General features: G+C 31.9%; 2 protein-coding genes across 2 annotated transcripts; both read right to left on the bottom strand.

Annotated features, from left to right (window-relative positions):
* Window positions 1-268: 268 nt before the first annotated feature.
* LOC105950329 (protein FAR1-RELATED SEQUENCE 4-like) lies at window positions 269-2,299 on the bottom strand. Its single transcript, XM_012973682.2, has 2 exons — window positions 1,498-2,299; window positions 269-1,305 (listed from the first exon to the last, which is right to left on the bottom strand). Exons 1-2 carry the CDS (start codon window positions 2,297-2,299, stop codon window positions 269-271), a joined length of 1,839 nt encoding a protein of 612 aa, XP_012829136.2.
* A 12,129-nt stretch (window positions 2,300-14,428) lies between these two features.
* Window positions 14,429-17,116, bottom strand: LOC105950369 (putative serine/threonine-protein kinase PBL2). The gene is made up of 6 exons (XM_088820911.1): window positions 16,949-17,116; window positions 15,937-16,200; window positions 15,705-15,840; window positions 15,298-15,437; window positions 15,007-15,130; window positions 14,429-14,894 (listed from the first exon to the last, which is right to left on the bottom strand). Exons 3-6 carry the CDS (start codon window positions 15,760-15,762, stop codon window positions 14,590-14,592), a joined length of 627 nt encoding a protein of 208 aa, XP_088677037.1. The 5' UTR covers window positions 15,763-15,840; window positions 15,937-16,200; window positions 16,949-17,116; the 3' UTR covers window positions 14,429-14,589.
* Window positions 17,117-22,123: the final 5,007 nt, after the last annotated feature.

Genomic DNA, 22,123 nt, shown 5'->3' with positions numbered 1-22,123 from the left:
TTGCAGTAACATAGACCTATTGAAGCAAAATTACTGAAAACAGTACAATTCTCAGTCACAGTAACATATAAGTACTGAAGAAATTTACTGAAACAATATAGCTGTCACTGAAAGTAACATAGAATTACTGAAGAAAATTACTAAAACAATATAACTGTCGCTGATAGTAACATAGAATCACTGAACAAAAAAACTGTAAGCATTCATATATGCAATCCCAAAACTGTCAAAAAAAAAAAAAAAAAAGCACACAAATAATAGTAGATCTTCAAATAGCTTTGTTGCAAGTCTTCTTGTTGTGATGACCAATCTCTTTGCATCTTCCACACTTGATCTTCTTCTTGATATTTTCACCACGAGATGGAATCCTATTCTTTTTTGGTCTTCCACGTCTTGTCTGGCAAACTGGAGGTCCAACAGGTGGCTGCTCAACTTTTGTAAAGTCCACCATAAATGGGTAAATAGAAAAAGAATACGTAGATCGAAAATTGCAGGCATAAAACAAGGGGTCAATGTACCCATATCTTTCACCAACGGGGATATTCTTGAGAACCACAGCCACATGACAACAAGGGAATCCTTTAAGCTGCCAATTCCGACATGTGCACGTTCTAGCAAACAAATCCACAATCTCATGAGAGTCTGAATGCACTTCAAAGACAAATTGATTTGATTTTCTAATAGTCCATGTCCTCCCATCTTCGACAAAACTGCTTAAAATCTTTTCCATCTTTGGACAAAGCATCGTAGTCCAACCACTCGCTTTTGCAGACCTCTCGCAAATTTTATCCATCATATAACCCTTAATGTTGTCAATCATATGGGTAATCGGCAAATGTCGGAATTTCTTTATTGTACCATTCCATGATTCCACAGCATTTGAATACATCTCACCATACCTATGCCCCTCAAAATACGCATTTGCCCAATTTTTAAAAGGCAAATCTGACAAAAAATCAACAACTTTCCATGAACCATCAATTTTGAATTTCTGAAGTTTCTCATGAAAGATTTCCTTAGTCGGAGCATACGCGCATGCTATCAACTGACTAACTAGAACATCTCTATAACTAGAGCTCATTCCACTCAACTTATACCTCAAATTATTCTCTAAATGCAACAAGCAGAATGCATGGTAACAATTAGGGAAAATATTTTTAACAGCTTCCAAGATACCGTGCTGCCGATCGGATACGAATGTCAAAACACGATCTGAGCTAATGCAACATTTTAAATGTTCCATGAAATAATTCCAGTTTGAATCATTTTCCTCACGCACAACGGCAAATGCCACTGGATAAAGACCTGCAACACCAAAAAATCAATGTAAAAAAAAACTTGTCATTTCATGAACTCTTGGTCTATAAACCTTATTTTACTGCCACATACAGTAAAACTTATTTTACTGTCTGTGACAGTAATATAACCTTAATACACTATCTATGACATTAACAGATATCTGGGACTGAAATAAAGAATGTAATACAACAAAATTACCATTTCTTGCATCTTTCGCCATGGCGCTCAAAAGAATACCTTTGTATCTACCCTTCAGAAATGTTCCATCCAAAAAAAGAATCGGACAGCAAAACTTAAATCCGGACAGACAAGCACCAAAACTGAAGAAACAACGATCAAACGAGGTATGCTTCTCATCAACTTCCAGGTGAAACACACTGTCTGGATTGCAACGCCCAGCTTCTTCAAAATACACTTTCAGGTACGAATAAGATATTCCATCGTCTCCAAACACAAAACTCCGACTAGATTCCATAGCTCTCCATGTTGTATTGTAGTCAATATCAATCCCATAATTCTTTTTGGCGTCATGAATAACGTCATTAGCACACAACAACGGCTTATTCCGAATGTCCTCCACGATTAAATCAGCTACGAGCTTAACGCACATTTTAACCTTCTTGACAGCACTAAATGCCGACTCACACGTGTGATGTTTCTCATATGTGCGAATAATACAATATTCGGTTGAAGGTTGAATTGTAGCATGAATTCTCCACAAACAATTTTTCTCCTGTCTAAGCTTACAAACTGCAGTCACTCTCTTCGTATCGTTTTTGATAAAATCGAATCCAAACCCAAGCTCATACGCAAACTTAGCCAAACATATTCTAAATTCTGAACGTCCCCCACGGAAAACTTGTCCAACATCAGTTATCAGATTTATCCAATGTGAGCTAAGCAAAGTCTTTCTGGGGGCAATGGAACGTAATGTGTTGCATGGGGGATTAACTGCTTCTTCAATTGCAGCAACAGGTAAGACACTCGACGAACATACCATAGAGCTGTAACTAGTATCAGACGTACCAAGAGATGCATGAACTTGCTTCACAACAATTTCAATCCTCTGAATCGACCATTGTTCCACAATAATAAATAACCCTTTTACATCTTCATCATCGTTAATTGAAAAAACACCAATCTCAGGAACAGAGTACGATAATGACAGGTTATGAACACTTAAAGAATTCCATCTTGAACAAACAAAATGCACAAGATAGGAAAAACTCATCCCTCTTGTAAAATCTGTGATCGAACAAAATTCACCATATCTAAACAACAACACAATAGAACTAGTCATCCTGCAATTGCATATAAAACATAATTATACTGTTAATAACAGTCACATTACTAATACATCAAGTAAATATTTGTGTGCATTCAATTATACTGCCAATGACAGTATCATTATATAAACACTTGCAAACAAACATAGGAAAACATAAAAACACTGCTGACAACAGTCATATTACTAATACATCAAGTAAATTCGACATGTACATTCAATTATACTGCCAATGGAAGTCAAAATACATTAACAACCAGCGAAATAAACATATACATGCAATTATACTGCCAATCGCAACAACATTATATATAAAAAAAAAATAGCGTAAAAACAAAAATACACAACAAACAAAAAACCACAATTCTGTAAACAGTAATTGAACGCCCATACATCATGGTGTTCAAATTACTACAATTCAATCTATACATATAGCGATGTTGAAATTTGTAACTTAAAAAAACATTCGCATGCAGATAAAAAAAATTGACACACCTTCGTTGAAAATAATATGATCGGCGGTAAAAGCTAGACACGACGGTCGGCGAGAAACGACGGCCGGCGAAAAACGACGGCCCGCGACAAACAGGTAGATGCAGCTCAGTTTCAAGATATAGAGTTGCAGAGAGGGATTCGGGGGAGAATAGAGAAGAATCACGCAGAATTCATAAAAAACGAGCTTAGGGCTTTCACATTAAATACAGGGGCAATTATGTCCGAAAAAGACCCTTTCCTTGATTTTAAATAAACTTTTAAGTATTGGGTTTATTTGCAAGACAAAAAAACTGAATGTCCCTTTTTTAATTAAGTCCATGTGTCATGGGCCTATTTGCCATTACCCCTATTAATATTAAATGATATATTTCACTAACTACTTAAACTTTTGGTTGAGATGGTCATTCAACATGGTATCAGAGCCAGGCCAAATGAAAGGTCCTGAGTTGGAATCCCACAACCACCCATTTAAAAATATTTCAAGTGCATGCTTCAACTGCGGCTGCGCGTCGGACTTGTGCTGCAGCCAGTTTGGCTTTTGCAGCACCGGAAATGACTACTGCGGCAGAGGCATGCTCTGCCGGACCTGCCAGCAACGGCAGCTCCGTCGGTAATATTGTGACTGACGTGCGCGTTCTTTAACGGGATCTCCGATCAGGCTGCCGGGAGCTGCATCGGGAAGGGGTTCTACATGCGCTCTGCGTTTCTTGAGGCGGTCAACTCGTACACGCAGTTCGGCACGGTGGGTTCCGTTGACGACTCGAAGCGGGAGATTGCAGCCTTCTTTGCACACGTGACGCACGAAACTGGACGTAAGTTTCTCAAGTAGGTTGGCTCTATATTGCTGTTAAGTTTTCAAAATAACAATTCATGAATCATTAAATTCAAAAGGAAAAATATTTTATTTTAATGAATTGACGATCATGCTATAAGTTCTAGGGCCATCTTTCTCAAATTGACCATTACGTGAAGGTTGATTTTGGCTAGAAGTTGTGTGCCCAGTAGGTTAGTATTAGACACGGCCATGGGCCGGTTTCGGGCCAATCACGCCGGTTCGCGGTTCACTTTTTCTGGAATCGGAACCGGCCCGTACTACATGCGGTTTGGCGGGTCGGGCCGGCTCGGAAAATTATATATATATATATATATATATATATATATATATATATATATATATAAATATTTTTTGTTTTTTTGAAAAATAGTTTATGGATAAATAAATTGTGACAACACAATTACGGTAAACGTTTAGCGACGGACGTAAAAAAAATAAATAAAAAATAAATAAATAAACTTTAAAAACACTAGAAAAAGTCAACGCCGGAATCCGGCGGCGGAAAAAAAAAAGAGACCAGAAAAAAGAAAAAAAATATCGAAAAGTCAACGTCGAAATCCGGCGGCAAAAAAAAAGTTTGAAAAAAAAAGTCAAAATTGGATTTTTGTAGACAAAACTAATTAAATTGGGGTTACAATTAAGAATTGGGTATAAATGATTGGGTGTAATATTGTCATATACATCAATGTTTCCTTTATTTATAATAAATATTAAAGGGATGAGCTTATTGTTGAAAGAGATATAGCCCCTAAATCTAGAATAATAAACATGTTTGGTTAGGGACTTATGCACAAAAACCCCTAAATAAATCAACGAATAAAAATTAAGTGCGAATGACAAATAGGCCCATGAAAAAGGGACTTAAATCTGTGTTAACAATAAAATTATTGTCTAATGTTGAATACCAAAACAATAATATTACTAATAGTACTGTCCCAAATAGTAATATTATTGTCCGAAATAGCAATGTTGAATACCAAACAGTAATATTACTATCCCGAATAGTAATATTATGAATACTAGTATTCCACCCGTGCGTTGCACGGATGTCAGATTCAAAATGAGAAAAATAAATTTATGTAAACGACTATCTCTTTATAACAATACCAATTCAAGTAAAACAAAATGGAAGAAAATAAAAAAACATAAACTTTATCTGTTAATTTAGAGTTGTTACATATGAAATTAAGTTAAATATTACAAATAAGAAAACACGAAGCACGCAAAACACGATATCAAGATTAAGTCAAATCATTTAAAACATATGGTATAACACTATTTCTTGGATTGCAATCTACTACACCTTGTGAATCTTCTGCAAAATAACTAAGGTAACAATAAACACGGTAGCAGAAAAGTAACATAATAGATATTTAAATAACCTGCAAGTTTATCACTAATAGCATTCAATTAGTGATGCACATTATTCAAACAACAATAAAACTTATAAATATTACAAAAAAAGATATGATGTATAGGCCACTACCAGTACCGATACCAATGTTGATACCAATACCAATACGAATACTGTTACCAATAGTGATACTAATTCGATTAGTACTAATACAAATATTAATACTAATAATAATAATACTAACACTAATACTAATACTAATATTAATACTAATAGTGATACTAATACTAATATTGGTACTAATACAGATACTAATACTAATATTAATACTAACTAATACTAATACCGATACTAATACTGATAATAATACAAATTAATATTGATACTAATAATAATACATAAACTAATACTAATACTCATATTCGTACCAATAATACTAATACTAATAATAAAACTAATACTAATACTAATATTCATATTGATACTAATATTAATACTAATAATAAGACTAATATTGATATTAATACTAATAATAATATTGACTTACATTGATGATTATAGTGATATAGATACTAATACTAATACTAATACTAATACTAATATTAATACTGATATTAATACTAATATTGGTACTAATACTGATACTAATACTAATACTAATACCGATACTAATACTAATATTAATTCTCATACTGATACTAATAATAATGCTGATACTAATACTAACTCACATACTCATACTCATACCAATACTAATACTAATACTACTAATAATATTAATACTAATACTAATATTCATATTGATATTAATACTAATTAATACTAAGAATAATACTAATATTGATACTACTACAGATAATAATACTTATACTTATATTGATAATGATAGTTATATTGATACTAATACTAATACTAAGAATAAGACTAATACTGATACTAATACTAATAATAATAATAGTGATATTGATACGAATATTAATACTATTAGTAATACTAATATTAATACTAAGACTAATACTGATACTAATAACAATAATAATCCTGATACTGATACTAATACTTATACTCATATTGATACTTATAGTAATATTATATTAATACTAATATTAATACAGAGACTGATATTGACACTAATACAGATACTCATAGCAATAGTAATATTAATACTACTACTAATACTAATACTAATACTGATATTGATATTGATATTGACATTGATACTAATACCGATACTCATACTGATACTCATAGTAATACTAAAACTAATATTGATACTCATACTCATACTGATATTCACAATCATATTGATACTAATATTGATATTGATACTAATACTAATACTGATACTGATAGTGATACTATTATCGATACTGATACTGATATTGATATTGATACTGATATTGATACTCATATTGATACTGATATTGATAGAAATGTTGATGCTGATACAAATACTAATACTGATAATGATACGGATACGAATACTGATACTGAAACTGATATTGATACTGATAGTGATACTGATAATGATACTAATATTGATACTGATAATGATACTGATATTGATATTGATACCGATACCGATACCGATACCGATACCGATACCGATACCGATACCGATACCGATACCGATACTGATGCTGATACTAATGCCGATACCGATACTGATTTTGATACTGATACTAATATGTAGACTAATATTAATATTAATATTAATACTAATATCAATACTAATACCAAAACTAATATTAACACTAATATTAATGCTAATATTAATACCAATACTATTACTAATACTATTATTAAAACTAATACTAATACTAATACTAATACTAATACTAATACTAATACTAATACTAATACTAATACTAATACTAATACTAATATTAATACTAATATTAATACTAATATTAATACTATTTCTAATACTAATATGTTAATATTGTTAATGTTAATACTAATGTACATATTCTAATGCTAATACTAATTTTAATGTTAATTTTAATCTGGATATGCTTATGCTGATTATAATTGTAATACTAATATTATCAAAATCCTTACCTTATTCCTAATCCTATTCATAACACTAATCGTGATTCTAATCCTAATCATAATTCTAATCCTAAACCTATTTCTAACATTAATTATAATCCTAATAATTTTACTACTAATAATACTAATGCTAATGCTAATGTTAATTCTAATCAATGTTTTGAAAACCGGACCAGATCGGCCGGTCCGGCCGGTTTGACCGCGAACCGTCGCCATGTCCGGTCCGGTTAGCAGTGAAAACCCAAAATCGCCAAAAAACCGGGTCAACTACCAAAATCCGGGTTCGACCGGTATGAACCGGAAAACCCGAAAACCGGTCCAATAACCGGGTTTTAGCTATAAAAAAATTTTCATGGCCGGATCTGCGTTGATGATAAATTTCATGGCTGGATATGCGTTGATGATGGTTGTGGGTGACTGGACCTTACCGGAATCGGCTGTGGATGAACGGATCTAATCGGATTTGGGGCATATGTGACGGGAGAAAGGAAAGGAGGAGGTGAAAATGAAAATAAAGAAAAATATGGAGAAAAAAAAAAGTGGATAAAAATCCCAGTATGTGTGGAAAATGAGAGAATAAAGAACAAATAGATAGAGAAAAAGGAAGGGAAGAAGAGGAGGGCATCAGTTTGGACATGGGTGGGAGACCTGCGTGAAGAGGAAAAAGCAGATGGAAGAAAGAAGAGAGAGGAGAGGAGAGAGAGAAGTGAGAGAAAAATGTAATTTTAAATTATTTTTTTTATAAAAAAAGTGAGTAAGTGGGAAGGAAATATAAAAAATATATAAATAATATTATACTTATGGTATTTAATTAATAAAATAATCATATAAAAGAAAAAAATTTAAAAATCCGGTTGGACCCCAGTTGAACCGGTTCAACCGTGATCCAGTAACTTAGCCGGGTCGATGTCCGATCCGGTTTTCAAAACATTGATTCTAATTATAGTTCTAATTTTAATTCGAACCATAATCCTAATCATAATCATAATACTAATACATGTCACTAATTGTAGTACTAATCAATAACCATAATCTTAATTATAATTCAAATATTAATATTAATCATAATCTTAATCCTAATATTACTTATAATACTATTTTAATCCGAATTCTAATCCTAGTATTAATACCTAATTCCAAGAATATTAATTATAATCATAATTCTAATGTTAATACTAATCACAATCATAATTTTGATTTTGCATCAATGTTTTGCAATTATCTATTATTTTGTATCAAAAATAATTCTATTCAATTTCGCAACTTTTATATCAAATTCCTCATGTCTGATACCTGAAACATCAAGAAACACATATTAAATATATTATAAATTAATATTTAATTATATTATCACACTGACACTAAAATTATTAAAAATAATATAAGGGTATAAACAAACGTTAAGACGTAAAAAGAACGATAATCGTTGTTAATAGGATAAATTACGAAAATTCTCATGAAACTTAGGCTAAATTACGGAAAGCACCCCCACTTATCGGTAATTACCAAAATCCCCAAGATGTTTGTTTATGTCTTACACGACCCCCTTATGGTGTGATTTTTTACGGAATCTTTCTCATTCAATGTAATATCCCAAAAATTGTGGATTCTACCCTTGCAGACGTGAAAATTCTTTTATCTTACTTTTTAAATACAAAACTTACCCTTAGGGGAGTTAATAATAATACTAAAAAGTTGTGAAAATGTTATTTAAGAAGAATAAATATTTCGTGTACAGTCCCCCTCAGGGTAATTTTTGTCTTTAAAAAGTACCATAAACAAATGTTGTGTGCACGGTAGAATCTGCATTTTTCGGGGAATATTCCACGTAATAAAAAAAAATCCGTGAAAAGTCCTACCGTAAGGGGGTTGATTGTAAGACGGAAACAAACATTAGGATGTAATTACGAATATGATATTAAATTAGTAAAAAAGATAAACTTATTCTCTGGTCATGTTCATGTAAAATGTATAGTATCAAATGATTTATTTTGCAATATTTTTTTTTATATAAATCTAAGTTTATGAATTAAAATACAAAATTTTCGTAACACCATCAATCATACAATTATAATAAGTGAAGATTTTAAATAGAATTTAGATAAATTTAAATTAAATTAATTAGTGTTAAAATTAAATTAAAAAATAAAACTATTTAGAGTTTCCATGAAAGTTGATATATTTAGAGCATTTTATAAATGATATGATATAAATATATAATAAAATAATTTATTATTTTTTTTAATTTTGGAAAATAGTGACATGTTTTTTGATGATTTATTTTCACCAATTAATTTGCCACATGAGATGAAATTGAATACATGTCACCAATTGAAATTGACAAATGTCAATCAATTAGGTGTGGAATTCAACTTTTATATATTATATAGATTATAAGGGTATAAGCAAACGTTAAGACGTAAAAGAACAATACTCATTGTTCCTAAGATAAATTATGAAAATCCTCTTGAACTTAGGCTAAATTACATAAAACACCCCCACTTATCGGTGATTACCGAAATTCCCCTGATACTTGTTTATGTCTTACACGACCCCCTTATGGTGTGATTTTTTTACGGTATCTTTTTTATTCCATATAATGTCCCAAAAAATATGGAGTCTACCCTAGCAGACGTGACATTTCTTTTATCGTACTTTTTAAAGTCAAAAGTTACCCTCAGTGGTGGTCATGGTAATAATAAAAATTTGTGAAATTGTTATTTAAGAAGAATAAAGATTTAGTGTAAAGTTCACCTAAGGGTAATTTTTGTCTTTAAAAAGTACCATAAAGAAATGTCGTGTGTGCAGGGTATAATAAGCATTATTGGAATATTCCACGTAATAAAAAAATTCCTTGAAAAATCATACAATAAGGGGGTCGATGTAAGACGGAAACAAACATTAGAGGAATTATTAAATGTTTTGATAGCTCATTTAATAATCCCAATCGAAGTGCTCTTGTCGTGAATAGTTTTTATTAAATGAGCTATCAAAATATTTAACCACCATTTTTATTCTCCAAAATAGTAATTTTTTATTCTTATAAAGTTATGAAATGAGGTATTTTGATATTTCATGTTTAATGTAAAAATACATTATTCAATTATGGAGAATAAAATATCAAAAATGAGTTATGAATTTAACCACCTTAGTGTCCATTTAGAAAATAACATATGGCAATTAGATATATTTAATTAACAACTATTTACTACCTATGGTTGGAGAAAATACATTTAGATAAATATCAAAATAAAATATTAAATATCACATAAATATTTGCAAATTCATTTTGATACTTTTGGGTTAGTGTTGCTTTAAATATTTACTTAATTATATTTATTAGAGGTTATAATGAAATACTTATTAGTGGAATACAATATATAGTATATACGACTATTATACATTTTAAACAAAACAATTGATATTATTAATGTTAGCCATTAAATTAAGTGGATAAACGAATTTAATACCAAAGATTTAGAATTATTATATTTTGAAATATATAAAATCAATTCGTTTTTTTATCAATTGATTAAACTTAACTTAGGTTATTCAATTTATTAGTATAATCATGATAAAATTTGTATTTTAATTAGTATATAATTTAAAAAGTTAAATCAATCGTAAAATTTATTATCACTAGATTCAGTGAAGAAAAAATAATTATTTAAATAATAACTTGAAATTCATGTAGTATAATTTTCAATATGGTAATAATTGGGAGTACATTACTCTACACATGGCATAACAAATAGTGTCAATTTTCGCAAGATAGTAAATTCAAACACGTATCTTTATTTTTTACAAATAATATTAATATATAATTTTAAATTAGTAAAAAAATACATAGTCTCTAGTCATGTTCATGTAAAATGTATAATATCAAATAATTTATTCTGCAACATTTTTTTAATATAAATCCGAGTTTATGATTTAAAATTAAAAACATTCGTAACACCACCAATCATGCAATTATAATAAGAGAACATTTTAAATTTAAATTAGTAAAAAATTACATATTCTCTAGTCATCTTCGTGTAAAATGTATAATATCAAATAATTTATTATGCAATATATTTTTAATATAAATCCAAGTTTATGAATTAAAATTAAAAAAAAAAATCGTAACACCACCAATCATGCAATTATATGAGAATATTTTAAATCGAATTTAACTAAATTTAAAATAAATTAATTATAAAATTACATTAAAAATAAATTTATTTAGGGTTTCCAAGAAAGTTGATATATTTAGAGCATTTTATAAATGGTAGGATATAAATATATTAATAAAATAATTAAATATATTTTATTACCTTTAATTTTGGAAAATGATGACATGTTTTTTGATGATTTATTTCGACCAATCAATTCGCCACTTGGGATGAAATTGAGGACATGTCATCAATTGAAATTGCCAAATGTCAATCAATTAGCTATGGAATTCAACTTTTATATATTATATAGATTACTTTCCCGAACAATATTATTATTGCATAAGACAGTAATATTACAGTCGGGGACAATAATAGTGGTAATATTCTAATCGGCCCATGTCATTTAGATTTTATAGCTATGCATCCAATTTATATTGGGATGTTATATTCCCAGGCATTTTTTCTTTTTTACCACAATTTTTTAGGTTAGACATTTTTTTACCAAATTCTCTAAACTTCTACAAAATCCAAAACTCAACATTCAAGTCAAAAAATTCAGATATTCAACAATTTCTGAAATGGATCCAAACAATATAGATCGAGAGGTAATGTTTTCGTTTTTTCTCGAATCTTTATATGCTTGTGTGAATATACGCGAACATATGCTATGTGTTTGTGTAACTTCACACGAACCCATGATTCTTTTCTTGTGAGGTCGTGTGGATTTACACGATTACTTGGTAAGTGTTCGTGTAAATCCAAACGAACACATGCATAATATTTTTTTTTTTGGTTCGTGTGCTTTCACACGAGCACCTTTGTTCTTGTTCGTATGAATTCACACAAAACCTCACAAGGTTCTCGTGTGGATTTACGCGACTTCAATAAATAATCTTGAGAAACGAAATTTAACAAACTTAAATAATCAACAAAAATTGAGTCTAACACTCAAAAATTCCAACAACTTCCAAAACTAATAACCTTCGTGGTTGTTTAAACCAGACCGACTGAACCTTGAAACGATCACTTAGCCGGTCCAATCAACCATAAAAAAAAGTGAAAGAATCAAAAACCGGGTTGCATCTGCAAAATCGGTCAAAATGATATACGGGTTTTTAGCAAAAAATGAGTTGGTTGCAGATTATCTCCCCACCAATATTTTTTAGTTGACTACTCATGTGTAAATTTTAATGGAACAAAGTCTTCCTTCCTATTTGATTTTTTCACAACCCCACCTTCTTCAATTCCACAGTCCCACCTTCAATTCCGGCTCCCACCTCCTTAAGTCCTCCTATTTGATTTTTCCAATTTTGGACCACAAATTTTCATTCCTATTTCTGATTTTTGACCTTTTCGAGTATATTTATTAATTTTGTTTTTTCGAAATCGGAATTATGTATGAAATGTTCAAACAAATTGAATTTTTATTTCAAAAATTCCGATTTTTTTTCCCAAAAAAATAAATTTGCAATACTTACATATATATTAAAGGGAAAATTGCACATCACCCCCTAAATATTTCTAATTTTCACACTTCACCGCCTCAAAATTTTAAAAAGTGAATGCCCCACTTCAAAATGTTATACTTGTTGCGCATTGCCCCGACAGAAATGGATTATTCATCGGCAATTGAGTATTTTTGTTGCACATTGCCCATTTATATGTTATTTTTGTTGCACGTTACCCCTTAAAAGTATTATATTTTTGTACATTGCCCCTTTAAAATGTTATTTTGTTGCATAATGCCCACCAAAAATTAGCTTTAGGGGCAAAGTGAAACTAAAATAATATTTTGAAGGGGGATTATCCAATTTTTAAATTTTTAAGGGGGAAAGTGCGAAAATGGAAAATATGTAGGGGTGAAGTGCATTTTGTCCTATATTATATTTATGGTTTGTGTCATGGATTTAAAACATAGAGAAACTTAATAGAAAATTCAAATTGAAGTAACCCTCCATTTTGGAACCTCCGAACACTACGCGGGACATGATTTTGTTGAACCCTAAATTTGAGATGTTCCGGAATGAGCCAAACATAAATATGAAGTTAATTTCAAATCATTTTAATGATATCTTTGACTCACATCTCTCTTCCTTCGTACGTTACCTTACATCGACTCTTCCAAACGTAAGTGCACCAAAATCCGTATTGATACGGTTTACAAAACATGTTGCCGAAATGATCCCATATATCTCTGCCGCATTCAAAATACAAAAATAGATGAATGAATATTTACTTCAGTCGGAAATTTAAAGCACACACAAACTAGTATGTTTTACGTCTCTCGTATAGTTTGAAAGTATTATACGAAAGTGTAGGTTTTAATTTCCCGCAAGGGATGGCCTAGCGGTTGGAGCAAATGAGCCTGTATCAATTGACCCAGATTTAAATCCCCTTGCCAACAGTCCCTATGTCACACATAGTTAGCATAATGTGGTTTACGTCTCTCGTATAATTTGCAAGCTATACACAATAGTGTAGGTTTATCCACTGCACTAACCTTCATTATGAAAAGATAATAACAATAAAAATTAATACCCGTATTGCAAATTCTATCACTAAAATAGACTTCATTAGAACCATCCTGATAAAAGCATTCAGGCGCAGTGTCAATCATTTGTCCAAAAAAATGTAAAAATTCAAAAAACTACCTTGAAAACTAATAGTACAAAAGTTATTCTATCCGGGCAAAGAATATATTGAATTGCCTTAGGTACATCATGTGGGTGATAGAACTACTTATGCTCAAGATAATTTACATTCCTCCATCAAATACTTGTCGACCGATGGATGGGGGCCCTGGGGCGTGGGATTTCACCTTTTGTTACAAGAATACGTCTCATTAGCTAATGCATCCACTACTTGATTTTGTTCACTGTAATTTTACCCTTAAATCGCAAATTGAATCGTAAATCCTTTTGTTAAATATACAAATTGTAAATCATAAGGAATCGTATAACAGTTCTAGTTCTTATTGAAATATATTAACAAATATAAATATATGTGCATATTCAACGATAGAATAAGTAACAACACCTCAAAAAGAATTTACATAGAAATGGTTAAATGGTGGAAAAACGTCGTGAGTTGTAAAAAAAATATTTATGACACCTCACGAATTCATCTGCTCGAAGACAACTAAAACCTCAGCCATCCTTGGTCTTTGTTCTGGCATTTGGCTTAGACACTGCAGAGCAATTGTTGCAGCAGTATATGCTTCCTTATGAGGGAATCGGCCCTCTAGTTTGGGGTCCATAATCCGAGACAGAGTTTTCTTGCGACGCAAATACGGTTTAGCCCAATCTACTAGATTGCACTCATTAAAAGGCCTTTTATAGTCAAGACTTTTCCGTCCGGTTAGTAATTCAACCAAAACGACCACAAAACGATACACATCGCATTTTGTTGTTAACTGACCTGTTTGTTTATAATCAAAGGGATTTGTTATGACATATGATGATGCTTATTAAGACACCAACAAAATAATGCTTCTGAATTAACAACATCAAGAATTTAGATAAAATTGAACCTCTTGCAACATATTCCGGTGCAGCGTAACGAACTCTACCCACAACTTGAGTGGATACATGAGTCCTATTGCCTGTCGGACCGTCCGTAGCCAAACTGAAATTGCACAATTTTGCGTTAAATTCCTGCACCAACACAAGATGATAGGCAAACAATAAATAGATGGTTTTATATATATATATATATATATATATATATATATATATATATATATATATATATATATATATATATATATATATATATATATATATATATATATATATATATATATATAATTACACCTATATACCCCATCCAAAAGAATGTCAGCAATATTAAAACTTCGGTGTATGACTGGGTATTCATAGTCGTGCAAGAAAGCTAGTGCTCGAGCAGCATCAACAGCCACTTTGATTCTTGCCACCCAAGGCAGTGTTTGATCATGTGATCCTATGTCACGGGTTCAAATTATCAATGTTCGTATTAGAGATATTAATATTAAATGATACATTTCACGAACAACTTAAATTTTTGGTTGAGGTTGTATTTAATCTCTTTTTAATTATGTTTCTACGAACTGTTCCAACACTTTACGCAACAACAATTAAGAACTGAATCTGACACAAATAATTAATATTTGCACAAAATAAATCTAACAATAAACATCATCATATAAGTAAGTCATCAAAAAACAATTAGTATACAAAAAATTATTACCTCGGAATAAATGATGGTCCAAGTTTCCTTTGGGAATGAATTCATATACCAAAATCATGTAATTTTCTTCAGAGCAATATCCAATGAGTTTAACTATGTTTGGATGACGAAATCGATACAAATAATTAATCTCCTTCTGCACAAGTTGTAGTTGTTGGTTGGTAAAAGCAAAAAAGAAGCATAAGGAAACTATAATTATTATGAAAATTAATTAAAGGAAAACAAAAAATACCAAAAAGCACTCTTAATTTAATGGCTTGATGTCCTCCCACACTCCATATATCGACAGTAACAGCTGTTCCGAATCCAGGTTTGGAAGCAGTAAGAGTGTTCTCATCAATCCATCCTTTCGAAAAATGACCAAATGCTGCTTGCCCTGAATCCGAGTACGATCGAAAGTTTTTCGTCGCCTTTTTCAATTCTTCAAATTCAATGTGCTCTGCTTGGATGGAATATTTAGCTCCACGGCTGATGCTATTGCTGGAAATTCTAGACGCTTAACGAGATTCACAAGAAACATGTAAACGTGATTGTTATACTTAATAACATTGGAGCATATAATTGAAGTGCATCGAGTTTACACGGAAAAAGAAAACTTAATTACACTGCCCTCAGCATATATATATTTGTATACCATTCTGAGTCTCTGAAGTCTGACCATATTAACTAGTTTATTCAATTATATATTGTGTATGAAAAATGAAGTTATTCGGGCTCGATCTGTTTTCTAACCGATCAAAGCGCGCTCTGATTGCTTAATGAAATGAAGCTCAAACACAACATTTTGAACAATCATGCACTCATCTCGACCAAGCTCGATTCATTATGCTCCCACTTGTTTTAGTAACAAAAAGAAGCAGTAAGTGACAACAAAAGAAACTATCAGTCATAACAAAAAAAATTGTTGCTTAATATATATCAATTAATGGAAACTTTTGCATTTGTCACAATTGAGGTGTCGATAATGCAACTTTTTCTTATAATTACTGCAAATTTGCGATATAAAAATGAAGTGAACGTGTGACTTGCAGCTTCTTAAAAGTAAAAGAAAATAAAAAATGAATGATTTCATTGGAAGATTGAAATTAGCTTTCCTCAATTTCCAAATAATCTGGCTAACAAGATTTGCAGTCAACCAAATGCAAACAACCCACAATTGGTACATACTTAATACTTATTTAGAGACCTAAAATCGAGATTAATTTAACGAGTAGTATATATATATATTACTGAAATACCAGTACATGTTTCATCTTCAAAGCTGAAACCTGAACTGAAATCAGCTGAAATAGAGCTGTCGAAGCTTTCACATAGCGCAAGGTATCTAAGATGTTGTTTGTCGAGGACAGCTGCCACCAACCTCTCCCAGCTATCATACACCTTCGACATATTTCAACACTACTCTCTTCTTTTCTATAACTGGTTATATATGTTATGAAAAAATCAAACTTTTCTTGAATTCTACTACTCATCTAATTGGAACTTGCCAAGAAATTTCAATTCCCTCGAGCTTCAAGTAAAATATCATTTCAATAGAAAGACATAAATACCCTCGTCACGTACATAACTAACTTCCAAAACTAATAATGAGTAACCTTCGTTGTTGTTCAAACCAGACCGATTGAACCTTGAACCCATGACTTAATCGCTGTCGAGTCAAATATTTTAATTTAGCCCACCCATCACAAAACTGGGTTGCATCTGCAATATCGGTTGATTTTTAGCAAAATAATTACGCGTTGGCTGCGGATTCTCTCTCCACCGGTTTTTAGCACATGGTTTAGTTGACGACTCAAGAAAAATAGCACAAATAAAACCACCCATGTGCTCAATCGCCCTTTGAGGACTGCTAATGGAATTACTCCATCTTATTAAAAAAAAAATTTATCTCTCACAAATAGAAAATCGTCTCTTTATTTTAGTACAGTTCTTGTTGTATATTTTACCAAGTCTATTTTAATACTTGTATCTCGTTTTATTATTTATAATTGTTAGCTGTCGTAAGTTAAAATAACTAGTGCTTCTCGACCCAGTTTGTGAGTTGTAATGTTTATGAGATCACGGATTTGGATTTTAATTCTCATAGAGTTGCCTTTTTACCAACAACAATATTGTTGTTTAAACGAAAAACAAAGTTACAGAAAGAAAGAAAAGAAGAAAAAAAAATTTAAATAAATAAATTTCAAAAAAGTCAACGCCGGAAATCGGCGAAAAAATTCGGAAGAAAAAAAAAGAATTTTTTTTTCGAAAAGTCAACGCTGGAATCCGGCGGGAAAAAAAAAATTTGAATTTTTTTTTTTTTGAAAAAAAAATGTTTTGGATCAAAATTGAATAATTTGTGAAATTTGGGGTCAAATTGAGGTTAAATAAAGTTAATGATGAAATTGGAGCATATTAAAGTATGAGGGGTTATTTTATTCATTTACAAAAATCTGGATCATGTGTGGACTTATTGGTAAAGGAGTTTTTTGTCTGGATCTCTTTATGAATAAGTACCCATTGATGTGCTTATTTGTAAAGACCCCTATTATTTATAACTGTTAGCTGCCGTAAGTTAAAATAACTAGTGCTTCTCGACCCAGTTTGTGAGTTGAAATGTTTATGAGATCACGGGCTTGGATTTTAATTCTCATAGAGTATGTCTTTAATCTTACGTTTTATAAATTTTAGGGTAAATTACAACCACCCCTGAGGTATGGTCAAAATACGAAGAAAAAAAACTCATTTTTATTTGGATAATTACATACATCTACCCCTCAACTACAACTATGTATCTTCTTACACCTCCACCCTTATGGTGTCAAATTCAACATAATTATCGGAAAATCTTCTCTAGTTTGTACTCGTTTTGTGCAAAATACATATTATGATGCACAATAATCAGATATTTACAAGCCAAAAAATACATCTTATGATCATCTTGCTTCAAAATGTGGAGCTCGAATGGGATAAAACGGGTACAAATTAAAATTGAGAATATTCCATATAATCTAGAAGATTCCACTAAAATGGAAATATCAAGTGTGGACGTGTAAGAAGATTTGATTGATAGTTGAGGGGTGGTTGTAATTACCCAAACAAGAGGGGTTTTTTCGTAATTCGACTAAACCTCAGGGGGGTGATTGTAATTTACCCCAAATTTTAATTTTAGTTAGTCAATGTATAGCTTAGTTGATATAAACTTTGGGCCATTTGATGAACTGAATGTTAACAAACTGGTTTTCGTTATGATCTATATATACTCGTACACAATAAACACGTATACCATAACAAATATTAGATGCATGCTCTAAAGAATTCTTATTATAATTATCATATAATAATGTTTTTTTAATTGATTAATTTCTTCCTGTTGTAGAATGCATCGGTCACCAATAAATGCTGCTTGTTGGATTTTAGCTATAAGATTTTTGATAGATGATTCCCAAATTTATGAATTTTCTGGATTCAAGCAATCGGATTTGCATGTTTCCGGTCAAGCAAAAAAAGCAGGTCAAAAAGGAAAATGAAAAATAGTAATGAAGGAAAAATAATATGTCAAAAGAAGAATAAATAAATGGCAGAATATCTGGAATTGTGAAGAATTTTATTATGACTTATACGAGAAGTACTCGTAACGATGCTGCATGCAGTCATAAAACAGAAGATCACAAATGTGTATATAAACACGCACGTAATTGTTTAGTATTTGTGAGTTTGCAAAGACAAACTGAGAAAGAAAATATTTCACTCGAGTTGCTGCGGCAGAGCTCAAAACTAATATTTTTATTTATCTCTAATTGGCTTTTCTCGTTCTACACTTCACATAGCAAAAAATGCTTACATATATATACTTAACAATAGAAAATTCTAGACTAGAAGAAGACAAATGGACACATGCTAGATACATTTGAGATAGATACATTTGACTGTTATTACTCCTTGATGTGTTATTCGAAGAGTCTAGTGCATTATCTTCCAACACTCCTCCTTAATGCACTTTCTTTACTACTCCAATCAATGTTCTCAAGTAGATGAACTTTTCTTTGGTAAGAGGCTTAGTGAGTATGTCGGCAAGTTGGTCTTCTGACTTACAATACTCAAGCCAAATTTCACCATCTTCAGCGGCTTCTCTTATAAAATGATATTTGATGGCAATATGCTTCGTCCGATCATGACTTATTGGATTTTTCCCCATTGCAATCGCAGATTTGTTATCACAAAACAACACGGTTTCTTCGTTTTGTTTTTCACCCATGTCTTCCATAATCCTTCGCAACCATATTGCTTGAGAAGTAGCTTTGGCTGCAGCAACATATTCTGCTTCGGCAGAAGATTGCGCCACTGTTTTTTGTTTCTTTGAGGCCCACATACAGATACCTGAACCAAGGGAAAACACATAACCTGATGTGCTTTTCATATCGTCGAGGCATCCGGCCCAGTCGCTGTCACAATACCCGTAAAGCTTCAATGGTTCTCCTGCTTTATAGAAAATACCGTAATCCCGTGTACCATTGTTAAGTGTATATTTATACACTTAACTGTACCTTTTAATTGGAGCTTTTGATGTGTTTTTACGATAATTGGTGCTTAATTTGGTTATTATTTGTATTTTAGGTGCAAATTGAAGAATTGGCAACTTTTGGGGTGAAAACTGCAAATTCGGAGAAAAAGTGGGCCAAAAGTGAAAAAGCAGAATTCTGGAGTATCAAGGACCGCGCGGCCGTGCGGATTTTAGGCATAAATCTCACACGGCCGTCCGGATGGTCGTGATGGCGCAGTGAAGGAATTTTAATTACACAAGGAAACCCGCCCTATTATATTTTTGCACCCTATTTAAAGGCCACAAGCACACAATTAGGATTATCTTGGATCTTTTACTTTTTATCTCAAATCTTTAGGTTTTTATTTTTCATCTTTCTACACGCGATCAAGGAGCACAAGAACGAAGACGAAGACTTGACGAATCTTCATCCTAGTTCCCCTCTTTGACTTTTATTTATAGCTTTTATGACTTTTATTATGTTTTTCGTTATGAGTAGCTAAGTTTTTTTAATCTAGGATTTTGTTGGAACCCTATGTAGGGATTGCGAACCCTTTTTCTTGAGATTATGCAATTATGATTTTATGATTATTTCTTCTACTTGTTATGATTGTTAGTGCATGAACTTGATCAATTTATGTGCTTTATCTGTGATTATTGGGATTGACTCGACAGAGCTATTTTGATAATTAGACGGTAAGTAGAAGAACCTTCGAGTAGTTTTCACCGGATGAGTGTGTCAATTGCATGTGGTGTCGTAGACATACAGATATCACCTTAGGTAGCCATTTACGAGACTTGTTAGTTAATGCTTTACTCATAATTGGTTTGCATAGACATATAGTGAATCGCTTATGAATAATAGACTCATAATACACGCGACAGCGGGTTATGAGTAAATTAGTGTCTCGGGTTAATAATCATGAATCATATATTTCATAATTGAGGGGTTTTGGGTGAGCAATTCTTGCATAGGGGGAAGATAAAATCCTAGGTCCGTTTTAATTGATATTTTCCCGTGTTATTTGCTTTCTTAATTAGTTTAGTTGTTTAATTAATTTAATTTGACAAACTTGCGTAGGCTGGATAAAAATCATAATTGTTAGAATTTGGTACTTAGGATTAGGTAATTTGCGTATTCCCTGTGGGATCGACATCCGACTCTCACGAGTCCACTTTATTACTTGTTTGCGATACGTGCACTTGCGTGTTGGTATTTAGCACCCAACAAGTTTTTGGCGCCGTTGCCGGGGAATACGGCTAAATTATCTATTTATCCTAATATTAAATTTGAGCAATTTTTCTTACTTCAGCCGTTTTATTTATTTTATTTTATTATTCTTTTTGCTTATTTTATTTTTATTATTTTTGTTTTAGGTACTTTTTATACGAATGGAAGAAGAGAATAATCGTAGGGGAGATGACCAAGGGCACCTATCGAATGCGGCAGGAAATTTCGTCAACGAGCAAGAGCAACGCCAGCTAATTAATCCACCTCGTCAACGAGCATTGCATGAGTACACCGTTCCAACACTCAATGGGTTTCAATCAAGCATCCAGCAGCCCCCATTGAAGCCAACAATTTCGAAATTCGAGCGGGACTCCTCACTATGCTCCAAAACAATGGTTTATTCAGCGGATTGGCTCACGAAGATCCACATCTCCACTTGGTCAACTTTCTCGAAACGTGTGATTCACACAAGATGAACGGAGTATCCCCTGAAGCAGTGCAACTCCGCCTTTTCAAGCACTCTCTCCAAGGAGCCGCAAGAGAATGGCTACAAACTCGTGCACCGCATTCCATCTCGTCTTGGCCCCAGCTAGCACAGCTCTTCATGAATACGTACAACTCCCCAACCAAAACTGAGAGAATCCGGAGAGAAATACAAAACTTCTT

The sequence above is a fragment of the Erythranthe guttata genome, chromosome 7 (genome assembly GCF_056151865.1).
Source record: "Erythranthe guttata isolate IM_541 chromosome 7, IM_541, whole genome shotgun sequence".
Lineage (NCBI taxonomy): Eukaryota > Viridiplantae > Streptophyta > Magnoliopsida > Lamiales > Phrymaceae > Erythranthe > Erythranthe guttata.
This window is presented reverse-complemented; position numbering and strand designations above follow the sequence as displayed.